This window comes from Chiloscyllium plagiosum, chromosome 34, assembly GCF_004010195.1.
Source record: "Chiloscyllium plagiosum isolate BGI_BamShark_2017 chromosome 34, ASM401019v2, whole genome shotgun sequence".
Classification (NCBI taxonomy): domain Eukaryota; kingdom Metazoa; phylum Chordata; class Chondrichthyes; order Orectolobiformes; family Hemiscylliidae; genus Chiloscyllium; species Chiloscyllium plagiosum.
This window is the reverse complement of record NC_057743.1, coordinates 7677433-7696937: the sequence shown is the minus strand read 5'-3', so window position 1 is coordinate 7696937 and position 19505 is coordinate 7677433. Positions and strand designations below refer to the sequence as shown.

Below are 19505 nucleotides of genomic sequence, written 5' to 3'. Positions count from 1 at the left end.
CTCAGCACCGCCTTCCTAACCTGCAATCATCTTCCTGACCTCTCCGCCCCCACCCCACTCCGGCCTATCACCGTCACCTTGACCTCCCTCCACCTATCGCATTCCCAACGCCCCTCCCCCAAGTCCCTCCTCCCTACCTTTTATCTTAGCCTGCTGGACACACTTTCCTCATTTCTGAAGAAGGGCTTATGCCCAAAACGTCGATTCTCCTTGGATGCTGCCTGACCTGCTGCGCTTTTCCAGCAACACATTTTCAGCTCTGATCTCCAGCATCTGCAGTCCTCACTTTCTCCTCCCTGTACCAAAACAATGTCATCACAAACTCCAGCAAACTAATCAATGAAATCCAACTCCTCCATTTACTCACTATTTGGACTACATTTTGCTCTTATACTGAATGAAGACCTTTGTGACAGTTGTAAAAACTTAAAATATGCAACATTCAGCAGTAGAAAGAGACCCTCATAAATATTCCATTGGTCAAAATCAATGCCTTCACCATCAACCTTCAAAAAGCTGCACTTAGGAAGCTATTATAAACAAGAATGAGAAGCTAAATAAAATAGAACCATATTGACTACCATTTCTAAACATTATTAAAAAAGATTCAGCAAACTAGGTCAGATCACCAACAGACTAGGAATGAGACTGCGGCTGAAGCCACAGTTGGGATGTGGTTTAAATCTGACAAAACTTGTACTCTGCTCAATATCTTCTTGAAAACTGGTACCTTTAAATATGAAAAGATAGCTCCGTGAGGTATAATCCACTCTTGACAATCAGTTAAAATGATTATTCAGAGGAAAACTTTTCTAGAGATAGGAGAAGGTATTTACTGTCTTCTAAGCTCGTCTTTTCATGTGCATATCTAGTCAGGGAGGGTCCAAAAACATTCAATCATTAATCATTGGAGTCAAGCTTAATTGCAAACTGTCATTGAGAAACATGAACTATCCTGGGGAACTTTTTGAATAGTCTAAAGAAAGCTTTCTCCCTCGCTGTATTTCTAACCCTGGACTGAAATGAGTAAAGAACAGTTTTAAAAACCAAAGGTCGCCAAAGGATTGCCACATATTTCAAAAACAAGTAACCTGACACACAGTACACATCCGCTTGTTGCAGCAACGGCTAAAGTGTGGTTGCTGACAATGTGGGTCCAAGAAGACTGTTGGAGCTTTGGCTGGTACAATTAGCTGGCCTCTGGACTAGTGACCAGCTGTTGGTGACAAAGGCTTTCTCCTTGCCAACAATTAGGTGCTTGGTTGTCAGGAAGCCAAACACTATGAACAATGTAAACAAAAACCTTCAGATCTTCACCAGTTTAGGAGCTTTTGCATTCATCTGAACTAAAAACCACTAACCCTGAAAAAAAAAGTTCATCTTTCAGTAAGGTGTGACTTAATTAACAAGTGAAAGACATTTTATAAGAGAAACAGTCACTCTCCGCCCCTTGCAAAGGAGACATATCCATAGAAGGACAACTGCGAAGTATTGCTCTGACCGCACAAGAATCATATCATCAATCCTGGTGAAAAGAAACGACTTCCCTTCTGTCCATAACATCCACATGTCTTTCCTGTGTGTGGGCCCTTGAGGGCAGTTTATGAGTACATTAGAATCTTCAATTCACAACAGGTTTGGTTTTACCAACTGTTTTGAGTGAAATAAGTGATGTTACTTTACAAGTTGAAAATATGAAAAACTTTAAAACAATAGCTATTAAAAACTCAATCTTCTATGCCAGTTTTTTGAAGTGCTCAACTCAGTTCGAAGCATTGAGCTCATTGTGCGAGGTGTGACTATTCAGCTGATTGATGAATAGTGGTTTGAGAATCAAGATTTAGAACTGTTTATTGAAGAGTCCAGTGAAGAGACTGACAGTGTCTGAGAGTTTAATTAAAGTACAAGAGTAGAGTCTGATAAGTAATGTTTTTCCTTTATAAAGAGTTCAATAAACTAGGGGTGACCTTCCCCTGACTCTTGACCTCGTTCAGCTATCTCCCCGTGTAATGTACCCAAGTTAAAGAGGGTTACAGTAAACTGGTCAAAGTTAGTCAGGGTACATTTACCCAACTTTTCACTTTATATATTCCTGTTCCTCATCTCTCACATTTAAACAATGTTTCTTTGTTGTTGGCTTTCCCTGCTTTCACTATTATGGTAGCAACTCTGTATTCACTGGCAACCTCTGACATGTAGCCAACTTTGATGCCAAGTTTTGGAGTTGGCCATTGGGATAAACAAGATCTCTGTATCATTTTCTTCATATTAAGTCAGCCATAATCTGGTCCTCATAAATGTCAAATTTGAGTATGAAAATTAGATGGAGCCTCTTCCTTTCTATTACTTGGTCAGACTCTCTCTATAACAATTAACTGCAAGGAAGAGCATAGTTCATTGAAAGTGGAAGCGCTGGTAGACAGGGTGGTGAAGGTGGTGCTTGGCACGCTTGCCTTCATTGGTCTGTGCACTGAATAGAGGAGTTAGGATATCATGTCGCAACTGTACAAGACATCGGTGATGCAATTTTTGTATATTGCAGTCAATTCTGTTAAACTTTAAAGAGTTCAGAAAAGATTTACAAGGAAGTTGCTGGAATTGGCAGGTTTGACCTATAAGGAGAGTCTGGATCGGCTGGGGCTATTTCCCTGGAGTGGCAAAGATTGTGGGATGACCTCTGAGGTTTATAAAATCATGAGGAGTATGGATAGGGTGAATAGCCATGGTCTTTTTCCCAGGGTAGGGAAGTCCAAAACGAGAGGGCATTGATTTAAGGTGAGGGAGGAGAGATTTAAGGGGGACCTAAGGGGTAACTTTATCCACATGGAGAAGAGTGCATGTATGCAATAAGCTGATGGAGAAAATAGTGGAGATGGGTACAATTGCAATATTTAAAAAGCATCTGGATGGGTATGAATAGGAAGGCTGAGGGAGATTTGGGTCTGATGCTGGCAAATATGACTAGATTAATGTAGGATATCTGGTCAGCACGGATGAGTTGGACAGAAGAGTCTGTTTCTGTGCTATACAACTCCAGGGATGGGACTGGCTGCTCAACGTCCTAGGATTTTGTTGTTTTCTACAAGATAGAGACGAAGGTAAAAGCTGTGCAGGAATTGCATTACTAATCAGGGAGAATGTTACATGTGCACTCAGAAGACATAGTGGATGGCTCATTCACTCAGGCAATATGGGTAAAGTTTAAAAATAAGATGGGTGTGATCACTCTGACAGGATTATACTCAACAGCCTCTGAAACACTGAGGAACAAATATGTAGGCAGATTATGGAAAGATGAAATAAAAGTAGGGTTGTCATAGTGGGTGACTTTAACTTCCCCAATATTGACTGGGACCACTGAATTTCTGGTCTGTGGTTGGGAAGCTATTGGAGAGAATTTTTAGGGGCAGGATTGATGCACATTTGGAAACACATGGCTTAATTAAGGACAGTCAACATGGCTTTGTACAGAGCAGGTCATGTCTTATTAACTTGATTGAATTTTTTGAGGAAGTGACAAAGGTGATCAATGAGGGTAGAGCAGCGGATGGTGTTTAAATGGATTTTAGTAAGGATTTTGACAAGGCCCCTCATAGTAGAAGATTAAGATACACGGGATCCATGGTAACCTGGCTGCATCAATTCAAAACTGACTTGTCCATAGAAGGCAGAGGGTAGTGGTTGAAGGGCATTTTTCAGACTGGAAATCTGTGACTAGTGGTGCTATGCAAGGATCTGTACTGGGACTTTTGCTGTTTGTGATATATATAAAGGACTTGGACGATACAAAGATTGGCAGAATTGTGTACAATGTAGAAGGTTGCCCAAGGATACAGCTGGATATAGATTAATTGCAGATATGGGTGGAGAAATGGTAGAGGTGCTGCACTTTGGGAGATCAAATGTTTATGACAGGACCACATCGGCATCGATGTGTCGAGAGATCTTAGGGTTCAAATATATAGCTCTCTGAAAGTGGCCATTCAAATAATTAGGGTGAGAAAGAAGGTGTATGGCATGCTTGCCTTTATTGGTCAGGGAATAGAGTACAAGAGTCAGGATGTTATGTTGCAGTTTTATAAGACTTTGGTTAAGCCACACATAGAATATTATGTTCAAATCTGGTCGCCACATTATAGGAAGGATGTGGAGGCTTTGGAGAGGGCGTAGCAGAGGATTATCAAGATGCTGCCTGGAATACAGGGTATGAGCTATAAGGAGAGGTTCGAAAAACTCGGGTTGTTTTCTCTGGAGTGGCAGAGGGTGAGGGGGGATTGATGGAAGTGTTTGAAGTTATGAGATGCATAACAGAGTAGACAGTCAGAACCCCTCTCCATAGAGTTGAAATATCTAACACCAGGGGGAATGCACTTAAGGTGACAGGAAGAAGCAGATCTAGAAGCCACACCTTAGGAAGCATGTATTGATCTTACGGGGAGTACAACGTATGCTTATCAGAATGACACCTGGACTTCAGGGATTAGGTTTGAGAACTAATTGGACCTGTTTTCTCTAGAATTAAGGAGGAAGGTTAAGGCGTGATCTGGTCAAAGTTTTCAAGATATTGTCAGGAAAAGACAGGTTAGGTAAAGATGAACTATTTCCACTGGATCAGGATTCTAGAATTAAGGGAGATAGTCTGACAATTTAGGATCAGACAATTCAGTAGTGATGTTTAGAAGCACTTCTACACAAAGAGTTGTAGATGCTTGGAACTCTCTTGCAGCAATGGCAGTGGATGCAGGAACGGTTAATTTTAAGTCTGAGATAATAAACTTTTGATATACACAGTTAGGCCACAGATCAGCCAAGATCTCACTGAATGGTGGACCAGGCTTGAGGGGCTGAATGGCCTACTCCTGTTCAAATATTCGTATGGTCTGTCAATCCACTTGGTCAATTTATTTCAAAGAAAGCTGTAACACACTAAAATTTTCTGGTATTGCTTACAGAGCATATGGAAAAAAAAATCAATTTGAAGAGTTACGAGAATGTCAAATTTCTGGTAGTGGCAAACACTAAATCAGTTTTCTGGACTTATCAATCAGAAAATGGCTAACTTATAAGCACCCTTCCATAAGGCTTTAGTACACAAGCATGACAAGACATTTGCTTGCTTACCTGGATGAAATTCATTGCAGCCAACCGAAGATGTGTTGTGGCGTCACCAGTCTTGCTAAGGAGAATGGGTAATGTTCTCTCCACACAATGCGTGATTTCTACTTTGCCCAACTTGTGTTTGGGAGCATATTGTGTGATCAGCATTTTTAGTAACTTCAGCGATGCTTGAAAAACCTAAGAAGAGAAGTAATGTAATTTAAAATTTCTTCAATTTTACACTGAAGATTTACACACAACGAACAGCTTTCTAAAAAAAACATTTTTACTGTTTGTTAAAGCCTCCCTAAAGTGTTAATAGCCTCCTTATACCTTATATTTGGAAGGATAACGTTTTTCTTTCAACTGCAGAAATCAAGAGCTTGCAGACTCAGGGTGGGGCACGTAACACACAAAGAAACTGATGTAGGTGAGGTCTATGAAAGGGCCAAAAAAGTGAAGATGCTTAAAAGATTGAGAGATTTCTGAAATTTCAAACATAGTAACCTTAGAGACAGACACTTACAGATTGTCTTGAACATTGAACAATTATAAACAGATGAATTAGGAGTAGCCACTTGACCCCTCAGTAAGATCACAAGTAGAAAGCAGGAGACTGGAAGAACACAGCAAGTCAGGTAAATATTCATATGGTCTGTCAATCCACTTGGTCAATTTATTTCAAAGAAAGCTGTAACACACTAAAATTTTCTGGCATTGCTTACAGAGCATACGGAAACAGGAAAGCTGAAGTCCAAAAGGTTAGAGCTGAAAGAGAATTCCCTTTTGCGCTCCACTCACATTCTAAATGTTGATGGCATGATTATACAATCCACATAGCTTCCCGGCATAGTTTCCTTGAAATTTTAATGAACCTGACATGAAAAATTAAGTACTTTGCTGACCTCCAGTGGCAAATTCTAAGATACTTTTCCCTGCATTTCCACTGAATAAAAAGTGCAAATCAAAAGAAGCAACTTTCTCCCTCCCAACTCTTTGTTTTATTGGATAAATAATAAACAAACTACCAGATCACAAATAACTGTCAGCAGATATACAAAAACATTTCTCAGAAATTCACAAACAATGTGACTGACATCACTATCTCCAAAGTCAAACTGACGATGTGGTGGTAAAGAGGTGACACACACAGATTGAATCACTTCATGCTCCAATCTGCAGTTACTGCCCAAAGAAAACCAAGCATTTTTCCACACTAAGCTTGCTTGTTTACCAGACAGGAAAGTGCAGTTCAGAATAAACAAAGCCTTTTAAAAATTAGGGCTATTTACCTGCTGAGTAAGCAACACAGCAAGCTGATTTCAATACCATCAGATGGTATATAAGAGATAGTGAAATGCTACATTTTCTGATCCAGTGCTCAGAGTTTATCTTCTGGTGTTGGGTTGTATCCTCAGATTTTTTAAAAACTAGCTATAGCAAGTGTGGATGAACTGGCAATAGCTTTCTAAGAATCCTTAGATTCTGGAAAGGTCCCAGAGTATTGGAAAACTACCAATTTAACACCCGCATTCAAAAAGTAAAGAAGGTCAGTTAGCTTAACATTTGCCACTGAGAAAATGCTGAAGTCTTATTTTAAAATATGCAATAGCAGAGCTTGTAGAAACACATAAGCAGAATCAGCATGGCTTCATGGAAGGGAAATTATTGCCAACAAATGTATTAGAATTCTTTGAGGTGGTAACACGCAGAATAGATAAAGGCAAACCAGGAGACACAACACATTTGGATTTCCAAAAGGTATTCAATGATACCCTCCACACAAGGCTATGACATAAGATGAGGCAATGGTATTTAGGGTAATTCATTACCACAGATGGTAAATTGACCAATTCAAAAGATGGTTAAGATAAGGGGGTGGGGGAGTCCATTTTCAGGATGGCAATGTGTGACTTATGCAGCGTCACAGTGGTGGGGCCACAATTACTTCCATATATCAATGACTTGAATGACAGAAGTGACATAGATTGATAAGTGTGCAGATTAAACAAAAATAGGTAGGAAGGTGAATGGTGAGGATGACAAAAAGAACTTACAATGGGATATAGGCAGGTTAAGAAAAACTTGACAGGCAGGATACAATGTAGGAAAATATGAAGTTATGTGCTTTGGCAGGAAGAATAAAAGAGCCGAATATCTTTTAAATGATGAAAGAATGCAACAGTTTGTCTGAGCAAAGAAGGATTTGAGGGTCCTGGAGCACAAATCTCAAAAAGCTAACATAAAAGCAGTTAAGAGAGAACATAAATGAAATGCTTGCCTTTTTTTCAAAGGGCACAAAAAATAAAAATAGGGCAGTCTTGCTAAAACTATACAAGCAAGGTACATCCGGCACACTGAACAGTTTTGTTCCCCTTACCCAAGGAAAGATAGGAGAAAGTGAGGTCTGCAGATGTTGGAGATCAGAGATAGAAATGTGTTGCTGGAAAAGCGCAGCAGGTCAGGCAGCATCTAGGGAACAGGAGAATTGACGTTTCGGGCATTAGCCCTTCTTCAGGAATGAGGAAAGTTGGTCCAGCAGGCTAAGATAAAAGATAGGGAGGAGGGACTTGGGGGAGGGGCGACGGAAATGTGATAGGTGGAAAGAGGACAAGGTGAGGGTGATAGGTCAGACTGGGGGGGGGGCGGAGAGGTCGGGAAGAAGATTGCAGGCTAGGAAGGCGGTGCTGAATTCCCCCTCCCACTCCACCAAGGATATGCAGGTCTTTGGACTCCTCCATCGTCAGACCACAACAAAACGACGGTTGGAGGAAGAACGCCCAAGGATATGCAGGTCTTTGGACTCCATCGTCAGACCACAACAAAACGACGGTTGGAGGAAGAACGCCCAAGGATATGCAGGTCTTTGGACTCCATCGTCAGACCACAACAAAACGACGGTTGGAGGAAGAACGCCCAAGGATATGCAGGAGGGAGTGGTCTTTACGGAATGCTGATAGGGGAGGGGAGGGAAATATATCCTTGGTGGTGGGGTCCGTTTGGAGGTGGCGGAAATGACGGCGGATGATGCGCTGTACATGGAGGTTAGTGGGGTGGTAGGTGAGGACCAGTGGGGTTCTGTCCTGGTGGCGGTTGGAGGGGCGGGGTTCAAGGGCGGAGGATCGGGAAGTGGAAGAAATGCGGTGGAGTTCAAGGGCGGAGGATCGGGAAGTGGAAAGATATACTGGCATTGGAGGCAGCTCAGTGAAGGTTCACTTGGTTGAGCCCAGATGGAGGCATTTTCTTATACTAAAAGGCTGATTAGGTTGGGCCTGGACCCATTGGGAGTTTAAGAGAAAAAAGAAGCAATCTGATTGAAACATGTCAATTCTTAGGGGGCTTGGCAGAGTAAATGCTGAAAAGTCGTAACCCCTTCTGGAAGTGTTTAGAACAGACAGCATAATCACAGAATAATCACGAGTTAGGACAGAGACGAGGAGAAACCTTTTCTCAGAGGCTGGAGAATCAACATAATTCTTGACTGAACAGAGGGTTACACAGACTGAGACGTTACCTGTATTACCTCTGAACTGCTGTGTGTGTGGTCATACACAAAGAAAACCTGCGCACTTTTCTTGATCCTATGCATACAGCTGGCAACACACAGCCCACGATCCTCCACACACTTTCAACCTCCACAACTCCACACCTTCAATCAGAACTAATCTGTACTTGGTCAAGCAATCGCTTCCAATGCATTTATTGGGGCTCCAGGCATGTTGTGATCAACGAAGCAGCTGGAGGTTAGCTCAAGAAAGAGACCACGTCATATTAACTCCTGTCAAAAGTTGCAGGAATTACACCTCCCAGTCAGGGGAGTTTACATTCATATACAGGAGGATTACAGAGCACAAAGTCAGAGAAGCTGATGGCCAGGCCAGATGGTTGTACCATGTAATGCAAGTAATAAATTGCATTTTTCTATTAGATAGTTTGTTGTCTTGATATGAAGAGTCTTAAGTATTAAAATAAAAAGAGTCCAAACAAAAACACAAATGAGTCTTCAAGCTCCTGAGGAAAGGAATCCCATGCACATTTCAAGTAGGGATGCCTTTCTGAGATTAAAACAGAAGGTACAAACTGCTGAGATCTTCTTTTACTGTGAAATAGATGATGTGTTATTTGCTCGAAAGCAAACACTGGACACAAGTTCAGCATTAGGAAAAAGTGTTACGATTGGAAATTGGACAACCTAAAGCAGCATGAGAGGTAAAAACTGCATGTAGATGCAATTATTAATTTACAAAACAAAATAAATTTGGAATTTTACAAATGCTTCCGAAAATGCCAGGACAAAAAGACCAATCCTGATATGGTGAAAATGCACATCCATTCTGCCACGCTTAAAACAAATATGATTATATTCTTGTGATCCATACAAGCAATTCATGAACTTGCACAGCAATTACTGACCATAAAGAAAGAAGAGTAGAAATTAGGCCATTTCGCCCATCGGATCTGCTCTGCCATTCAAGAAGGTTTTTCAACTCCATTCTCCTGCTTTCTCCCCATAATCTTTTATCCTCTTGACAATCAAGAACCTCTTGAAATCTATCTTAAGGATACTCAATGACCTGGCCTGGGCAGCTTTTTGTGACAATGAATTCCATCAATTCAACACTCTTTGGCTGAAGAAGTTTCTTCTCATTTCCATTCTAAAAAGGTCTTCCCTCTATTCTAAAGCTGTACCCTTGAGTCTGAGCATCTTCTGCTAATGGAAACATCTTGCTAATGTCCACTCTGTCCAGGCTGTTCAGTATTCTGTAAGTTTCAATTAAATTCCCACTCATCTTTCCAAATTCTATCAAATATAGACCCAGAGTCCTCAAATGTTCCTATGTTAAGCCTTTCATTCCTGGGACCATTCTCGTGAACTTCCTCTGGAACCATTCCAGGGCCAGCATACCCTTCATGTGGTTTGGTGCCTAAAATTGTTCACTGTACTCTAAATACGATCTGACCAGAGCCTTATAAAATCTCAGAAGTACACTCCTGCTTCTGTATCCTAGTCCTCTTGAAATAATACCAACATTGTATTTGCATTCCTAACTAACAATTCAACCTGCAAGTTCATAAGAGGATCATGAACAAGTACTCCCATGACCCTCTGCATTTCAGATTTCTGAATTTTCTCCCCAGTTAGAATATAGTCTATGCCTCTATTCTTCCGACTAAAGTGCATGACCTCACATTTTCTCCACTGCCGGTGTATTCCATCTGCCACTTTTATGTCCACTCTCCTAACCTATCTAAATCCTTCTGCAGCCTCCCTGCCTCCTCAAAACTACCTGAACCTCCACCCACCTTTGTATCACCTGCAAACTTTGACAGAATGCCCTCAGTTCCTTCATCGAGATCAATGTATAGAACGAAACATTGTGGCCTCAACACTGACCCTTACAGAACACCTCTGGTCATTAGCTATGTCACTAAGAAGGACTCTTTAATCCCCACTCTCTGCTTTCTGCCACTTAGCCAAGCTTCTATCCATGCTGGTACCTTATCTCTGACACCATGGTCCTTGATCTTATTCAGCAGCCTCCTGTGCGGCACCTCATCAAAGGCCTTCTGGAAGTCCAAGTAGCTAACATCCATTGACTCTCTTTGGTCGAACCTGTTTGGTACCTCCTCAAAAAACTCTAACAGATTTGTCAGGCATTACCTCCCCTTGATAAAAGTATCCTGACTTTGCCCTATTTTAGGAGAAAGTGAGGACTGCAGATGCTGGAGATCAGAGTCAAGTGTGTGTTGCTGAGCAAGCACAGCAGGTCAGGTAGCATTCGAGGAGCAGGAGAATCGACGTTTCGGGCATTCCTGATGAAGGGCTTATGCCCAAAACATCAATTCGCCTGCTCTTTGGATGTTGCCTGACCTGCTGTGCTTTCCCAACACACTTTTGACTTTGCCCTATTTTACCATGCACTTCCAAGTGTTCAGAAATCTTATCCTTCACAATGAACTCCAAAATCGTACTGGGTAAAAACAATGACTGCATAGCTGGAAACCAGATTCTGGATTAGTGGTGCTGGAAGAGCACAGCTGTTCAGGCAGCATCCGAGGAGCAGTAAAATCGACGTTTCGGGCAAAAGCCCTTCATCAGCCCATTTGGTCTAGGTGATTTAACCAACTTCAGACCTTTCAGTTTTTCCAGTACCTTCTCCTTGCTGATGGTCATCTTACTCTCTACTGGCCCCCCCGAATCTCTTGAATTTTTGGTTTGTCACTCATATCTTCCACCGTGAAGACTGACACAAAGTACTTGCTCGGTTCCTCAGCCACTTCTTTGTTTCACATTACTACCTCTCCAGCATCATTTTCCAGCCGCTAAATGTCCACTTTTACCTCTCCTTTGCTGTTTGTATATCTAAAGAAACTCTTGCAATCTTCTTTTATATTATTGGCTAGCTTACCTACATATTTAATCTTCTGCCTCCTTATTTATTTTCTTGTCCTTTTTTGGTCTTTGTCGACATCCAAATTCTCTGGCTTCCCACTGCCCTTCGCTGCAATACATGCTTTCTCTTTTGCTTTTATGCTGTCCCTGACTTCCCTCATCAGCCATGGTTGCCTCATCCTCCCTTCAATATGCTTCTTTTGCCAAGGTTGAATTTTTGCTGTGTTCACCTGAATTACTCCCAGAAACTCCTGCCATGGCTGTTTCACCAACTTTCATGATCGGCTCCTTTCAGTCAATTCTGGCCAGCTCCTCCTTCATGCCTCTGTATTTGCCTTTATTTAACTGTAATACCGTTACATCTGATTCCAACTCCTCCCTCACAAACTGCACAGTAAACTCTATCATGTTAAAGTCAAATGCCTCCTCAGGGTTCCTTCACTTTAAGCTCCCTTATCAAGTCTGCCTCATTACACATCACTAAATCCAGAATTGCTTGTTCTCTCATGGACGCCACCACAAGCTGCTCCAAAAAGCCATCTCTGAGACGTTCCACAAATTCCTTTTCTTGCAATCTACTACCAACCTGATTTTCCACTCCACCTACATATGATCACTGTAACCTTGCCTTTCTTACAAACCTTTGCTATCTCCTTGTGTATCTTGTGACCCACATCTTGACTACTGTTTGGAGGCGTAACCCCCATTATGTTTTTTTTCACCTTTGCGGTTCCTCACCTCTATCCACACAAGACTCTACATCATCTGACTCCACATAGTTTCTTGCTATTGATTTAATTTTTTACTAATAAGGCTACCCAACCCCTCTGCCCACCTGCCAGTCTTTTCGATAGGATGTATGTCTTTGGATATTTAACTCCCACTCCTGATCCCCTTGCTGCCACATCTTGATGATGCCCACTATATCATTCCTGTCAATTGTCATCTGCACCACAAGCACATTCACCTTATTTTGTATATTGCGTTCATTCGGACAGAACACCTTAAGCCCTGTGTTTACCCGTCCCTCTTGAATCCATCCCACAGATGTTAACCTGCTGCTTTGTCTGCCATTGGCCATTATACTTCTTGGTTTTACCTTTCCCTTCCCCACTACTTTATAATTTAAAGTCCTGTTGACCACTATTTACCCTTTTTGCTAGACCATTGATCCCAGCCTGGTTCAGGTGTAGGCTGCCCCAATAGTACAGATCCGTCCTGTTCCAATACTGATGCCAGTGTTTCATGAAAAGGAACCCCTCTTTCCTGCACCACTGAGAGCTGGCGCACACGAAGTATGCCTTAGAACTGGTAAAGTGCATGAGCTTTGTCATACAAAAATAGTTCATGGATGAATTGTATAAATCACATTTTCATATACTGTTAATGAAAGTTTGGACACTTCAGTACTAAGTATGTTGATTTCGTCCATCAATTTTTGACCAGAATCTGTCTTTGTTTCAAAGAATGGTGATGGAGCTTTTGTTATGCTTGGAATGAATAATGGAACAGCAATATTAAATCAAACATTGTCAGAGTAGCACTGTGTTGCTCAAAGAGGAGAGCTTGGTAGCAGGCCTCAATTATACAAGATATTGAAACGCTTGACAGAAGTATCTACAATGTTCAGCAGGTCCACTGTGAACAGGAGACAGTGAGGAACCTGCCAAAGTCACAGAGTGTGATGCAGCTGCAGTTTTGATCTCTGAATGAAGTGAAGCTGACTATCAAGACATTTTGTACTAAGTGAATAATGCAAATCTACAATGTCTCAATCAACTAGTGAACAAAGCAAATAAGTGCAACAATCCAATTGAAGAATATTGCCTTAAAATGCTGACAAAGTCATAATATTGCACTGCATGAATAGCTTCCAATGATATTCAAGGGGAACTGGCATCACTGTGCAAATTCTTAGAGAAGCTGTTTGACAATGATTGAAGCTTTTCATTTTTCAAAGGTCAAGATTAATAAACTGAAGACTCTATCTAGATGAATGTACTTATTGGAATAATGAACCCAAGGTAATTCCAACTGCTGTAAACAGCAATGTTTACACTGCTGCAATCCTTCAAGTTAATTAGCTGCTATTTGGCAACCTGAAAAGCAGATTTCCAGAAGAGAAATTACTCAACCACTATGTATTTGATCAGGCTGTAATCACCAAAGACAACTGTTTATTAATTTAGCAAAGACAGTGTTGTGTGGCTAAAATTGAAATATTCCACAAGTATCTGCAATGGCATGTTTACAACTGGAAATATATATGTGAACAAAACGCCGATTTCAAATGTATCATGGAAAAAGTCAAATCGGGTTCCATTCAGGTAGTGACTTCTGGGCTATGGCCTCTAAGATGACCAGTTTCAAGAAAAGTCTATTATTCTGGGCATTTGTGCAACCTTTCAGGCATCAAGTGCTGACTGCGAGTGCGGATTTCACCAAATGAACTCAATTATGTCAAATACCATATGGATTAAGTTATATATTTCACTTTGTCTAGATCTAGATATCAGCTTGGACGCAGAACACAATCATTGGGCAGCAAATAATTGCCAAAGGAGTGAATAAATTGTGCGTGCCAGCTTCTGGATGCATTTTATGTCAGGTGTATATTGTGCCACCACGAAACAGGTCTCTCCACTTATAAGCTGTGCAATCAATTTCTCCACCACGCTGAAACTGCCAAATAGCAAATAACACTCTTCATACTTAATAAATACATAGTGAAAAGACTTCTGCTCAATGGATACATGCACTGTTTATACAACAAAGAGTTCCACACAGGCACTCAAAAAATTAGAACAAATATGGATTTTTACATGATTCGGAGATGCCGGTGTTGGACTGGGATGTACAAAGTTAAAAATCACACAACACCAGGTTATAGTCCAACAGGTTTAATTGGAAGCACACTAGCTTTCGGAGCGCCGCTCCTACATTAGGTGATTGTGGAGGGCTCGATCGTAACACAGAATTTATAGCAAAAATTTGCAGTGTGATGTAACTGAAATTATACATTGAAGAATTGATTGTCTGTTATCAGACAATCAATTCTTCAATGTATAATTTCAGTTACATCACACTGCAAATTTTTGCTATAAATTCTGTGTTACGATCGAGCCCTCCACAATCACCTGATGAAGGAGCGTCGCTCCGAAAACTAGTATGCTTCCAATTAAACCTGTTGGACTATAACCTGGTGTTGTGTGATTTTTAACTTTGGTTTTTACATATATTGAAGGCTGAGATATTAAGATTTTTAACCAGTAAAGGAATCAAATGTAAAGAAAGTGGAAGTGGGGCTTGTCAGATTATTGCCAATGGCGGACCGGGCTTGATAGGCCCTATTTCTACTCTTATGCCTCAGTCTGTTGAGGTGGTTGGCGTGCAACAAAATGTGTGTGTGTGTGTGTGTGTGGGGGGGGGGGGGGGGGGTTCCAACCTCAGAGCCCCTCTCTGTCCACAGAGTACAAACGTGCATCACTGCACTGCACAAAAGGAAGATCTATACATACCTTGTACCTTTACAAGCTGACTGTATAAAGAAATCCTTCTAGCACCTGAATGCATCACTCTCCATGCACCCTTATTTATAAGAGATAGAGTTGAGGACCAAGGAAAATAAATAAATAGAATCAATTCCAAAGTCTCAGTTGACACATGCCTTGGTGGCTTTAAAGTGTTATTCATTTAAAAGATCTTAGCCTTCAACATCATTACAATCTCTAACTTTGGTCAGTGTAGTATTTCCAAAAAAACTAGTATCTTGTCAAACAAGCTAAAGCAAAACCGGAAGTGATGCCACCCACCTCAACAAACAGGACACAGAAATTGCAAGCGGGACAAAACACCAACACTTCACTGGGTTATAAAATCACGAGGGGCATCGACAGAGTTAACGGTAGTTGTCTTTTCCCTAGAATGGGGGATTTCAAGACGAGCGTGCACATTTTTAAGATGAGAGGACAGAGATTTAAAAAAGACATGAGGAGCAACTTTTTTTTACACAGGGGTGGTTCACATATGGATGGAATCTCCTGAGAAAGTGGTGGATGTGGGTACAATTACAACATTTAAAACACATTTGGATATGTGTATGAATAGGAAATGTTTGGAGGGATATGGACAGGAGCAAGCAGGTGGAACTGGTATAGTTTGGGATTATGTTCCACACGGACTGATTGGTCCGAAGGGTCTGTTTTCATGCTGCATGATTCTATGTCTCTATGTCACTGAAGGTGTCTCTATGTCACTGATGTTGCAACCTAGTATTGTGATGAAACGTCTGCAAACAAACCTACCAGCTCGGCAAACAAGTCAACAACATCAGTTTGTAAAGACTTGGTTAAAATCCAGTTCTTCAATCTCACGTTTGGTGATGCCTCCTTTGTTGTTCGGTATCTCTTTTCAACTCACCACACGAATCACAGCAAATATTTTGTTTATTCAAGTGACTCAAAAAGCAAATTTTTACTCGAATAGTTTCTCACTAGTGTTTTGATTAATCTGCTGGCATATTTCAATGAAAAACATCTACCACATAGGTCTCTCAGCTTCTGAAAATTGTGATCTGAAGTAAAAATTCCAATGAGTGTTCACTTAAACACAAATGAATGAAACGTGCTTAAACTAAGATACAAGAGCAGTTACATTCCTGCTTCAAACCAGTGTTCCATCAATTGATTCCTGACATATTAAACTTGATGCAGGTGTCAATAGGTAAGCAACCCGTTATGTCTGAACTTAAAATAAACTTCAGTGAAAAACATAATGGGGCAATGTGTGTTGGAGCAAGAGTGTTGAGTATCTAAGTACAGCAAAAGACAGAGCGCATGTGAGAGGGTGACAGAAAGTGTCTATTAGCCTAAACAGAAAGTATAAAAAACATAAAATATACAATCTGCAGTACTTACAGATGACACTTTGTCCTTAATAGCTCTACGAATGAGGAAGATTGCTGCTTTCAATAAATTCTTTACTTCATCCTTGGGTGTACCTTCAGGAACTGTGGAAAGCTTTTTATACACAGCCAGTAAAGCATCTTCTCTGTATGACCATGTTTTAGAATAGGCACCAGCCACCTACGGATAACAAAATGCATGAATACAAATTAACTAAGCAAAACACAAAATGAACTCAGGTTATGAATAATTTGAATTCGCTCACATCTTCCTTTGCGTACAATAATGCAAAAATTTTATACAAAATGATCTCCACAATCAAGGACAGTGCCATGACATCCACTATGAGCCAATGGTTCAAACAGTTCTTACTTCTTCTCTCAACGAGAGGTTTGAACAATTAAAGGAAGTTATCCTCCTGCAGTGACTCTGTCAATCTCCAAGTTCAGAGCAGAATTGTTAACCATGCTTCACAGGAAAGAATTGCAGATTGAAGACACAAAAGCTATGGCAGGTATAAATCAAAAAGGATTTTCAATTCATCTCTGTAAATCTTGCAATTCCTTCCTCAAATGCTTGCAGCATCATTTTGCTAAACCCCAAATTGAAAGTTGGGTTTTATCACTTGCTACTCTATCCAATAGTCTATTTGCTCATAAATATGCATTTGTTTCCAACAAATTAGCTCCAAACCTGCCTTAAACTGGCTCAAAACTGCATCCTTTACTGCCTTATCTGCAGTCCTCACTTTCTCCTGCAAGGTGCGGGAGATCAGAGCTGAAAATGTGTTGCTGGAAAAACACAGCAGGTCAGGCAGCATCCAAGGCACAGGAGAATCGACGTTTCGGGCATAAGCCCTTCTTCAGGCTTATGCCCGAAACGTCGATTCTCCTGTTCCTTGCATGCTGCCTGACCTGCTGTGCTTTTCCAGCAACACATTTTCAGCTGCCTTACCTTGCAAGTTAACTTGAATCCTGCAAAATAACATACACAAATCGCCAAGGCTTCTCATTCATCAGAATTTAACAGTGTTTGAGATTAGTACATCACAATTTAATCTCAATTTCCTTTTGACTCTAACTTCACTAATTAGGCAATAGGTCATTTTAGAAGTATTTCAATTGTCGAATCTCCATGTGAAAGAGTTGGAAAATGACTGCTTGCTAAAATCTTGAGGCATCATTCAAATAACATCTTCACTTATTTCAGCATCATTAACAAAGTATGCAATAAATGTACTCACTGCCTACATGCAAGTGTGCAGCTCAGTATTTCATTTCACTTGTTATTATTCACAGAAATGTGGAATAATATAGCATAGGTACAATCGGCAGAATGACAATCTATGTCAGATTCTTGGGTAGGCCGATCCAATTAATGCCATTTCCCCTGTCATTGACATAACTGTTTGAGGCCAGGTTTACTCCTCTCCCCCTTGGTGTTTACCTCGACAATCCTTCAGTCCTCTGGCACAAACCCAGAATCAAATGAGGATCACCTTGGACCATTGCTAACCACACTTCCCTCAGGAACCTAAGGTGCATTATATTCAGGCCAGATGACCTTTCCATTTTGAGGACTGCTAACTTTCAACTATGTCATTATCTATTTTTATCCTACCCAATACTGACTACTGCTTTCTCCTTTAATGCTACATTGGCACCATCCTCTTCTGTCAATACACAGTATTAACATTTACTAGCTCAATTACACACTTCGCAGCAAGATATTCTTTTTGCTCCTTAATTAGCCTCATTCTTGCTTTTACAACCCTTTTATGATTCACAAATAGATTAAATACTTCTTGTTTTCCTTTTAAATTAACCATTAATCTATGACCATACTTTACTTGTTCCTCATGCTTTTTTCAAAAAAGAACTTTGGTTTGAAGGTAGGGGTCAGTGGGTGCTGGAGGAAGGTTGTTTTTCAGACTGGAGGTGACCAGTGGCGCACCATAAAGAACTGGTGCTGGGTCCACTGCTATTTGCCATTTAAATAAATGACTTAGATTTGAATACAGGAAGAATGGTTGGCAAGTTTGTCGATGACAGCAAAATTGGTGTAGTTGACAGTGAAGGTTATCTCAGAGTACAATGGAATCTTGATCAGATGGGCCAAGGACTGGCAAATAAGAGTTTAATTCAGATAAATGTGAGGTATTGCATTTTGCTAAGGCAAATTAGAGAAGGACTTATACACTTGATAGTAGGGTCCTGGAGAGTGTTGTCAAATAGAGACCTTGGGATGCAGGTTCATAGATCCTTGAAGACAGAGTCATAGGTAGGCAGGATAGTGAATAAGGGATTTAGTACACTTGTCTTCATTGTACACATGCACTGAGTGTGGAGTTGGGATATCATGTTGCAGCTATGCAGAACATTGGTTAGACCACTTTTGGAAGACTGTGTTCAATTCTAGCCTCCCTAATACAGGAAAGATGTTGTGAAATTGAAAAGGTGCAGAAAAAATTTGCAAGGATGTTGTCAGGGTTGCAGGGTTTCAACTATACGGAAAAGCTAAATAAACTAGGGCTATTTTTCCTGGAGCATCAGAGACTGAGGGGTGACCTTTTCGAGGTTTATAAAATGATAAGGGGCATGGATAAGGTGACTAGCCAAGGTCTTTTTCCAGGGTAAGGGAGTCCAAAACTAGAGAGCATAGGTTTAAGGTTAGAGGGAAAACATTTAAAAGGGACCTAAGGAGCAACTTTTTCATGCAGAGGGTGGTGCATGTATGGAATAAGCTGTCAGAGGAAATGGTGGAGGCTGATACAATTACAACATTTAAAAGGCATCTTAATGGGCACATGAATAGGAAGGATTTAAAGGGATATGGGCCAAAAACGAGCAAATGACATTAGATTAATTTAAAAATCACACAACACCAGGTTATAGTCCAACAGATTTAATTGGAAGCACTAGCTTTCGAAGCGCTGCTCCTTCATCAGGTGGTTGTGAAGTTTAAGATTGTAAGACACAGAATTTAGAGCAAAAGTTTAGTGTGATATAACTGAAATTATAAATCGAAAAATACCTTTATTATTTGTTAAGTCTCTCATCTGTTGGAATGACCATGTTAGTTTCACTTCTTTCATATGTAAATCACAAAAC

The 19505-nt window shown here is 40.7% G+C and overlaps 1 protein-coding gene across 1 annotated transcript in view; it reads right to left on the bottom strand.

Moving 5' to 3' along the window:
* Positions 1 to 19505, bottom strand: part of cep104 (centrosomal protein 104) — a 226267-nt gene that overhangs the window by 174250 nt on the left and 32512 nt on the right. Inside the window, exons 6-7 of the mRNA XM_043675400.1 lie at positions 16408 to 16575; positions 5122 to 5295 (exon numbers count right to left, since the gene is read on the bottom strand). Of these exons, the coding sequence (XP_043531335.1) occupies positions 5122 to 5295; positions 16408 to 16575 (342 nt within the window). The remainder of the gene's footprint in view (positions 1 to 5121; positions 5296 to 16407; positions 16576 to 19505) is intronic.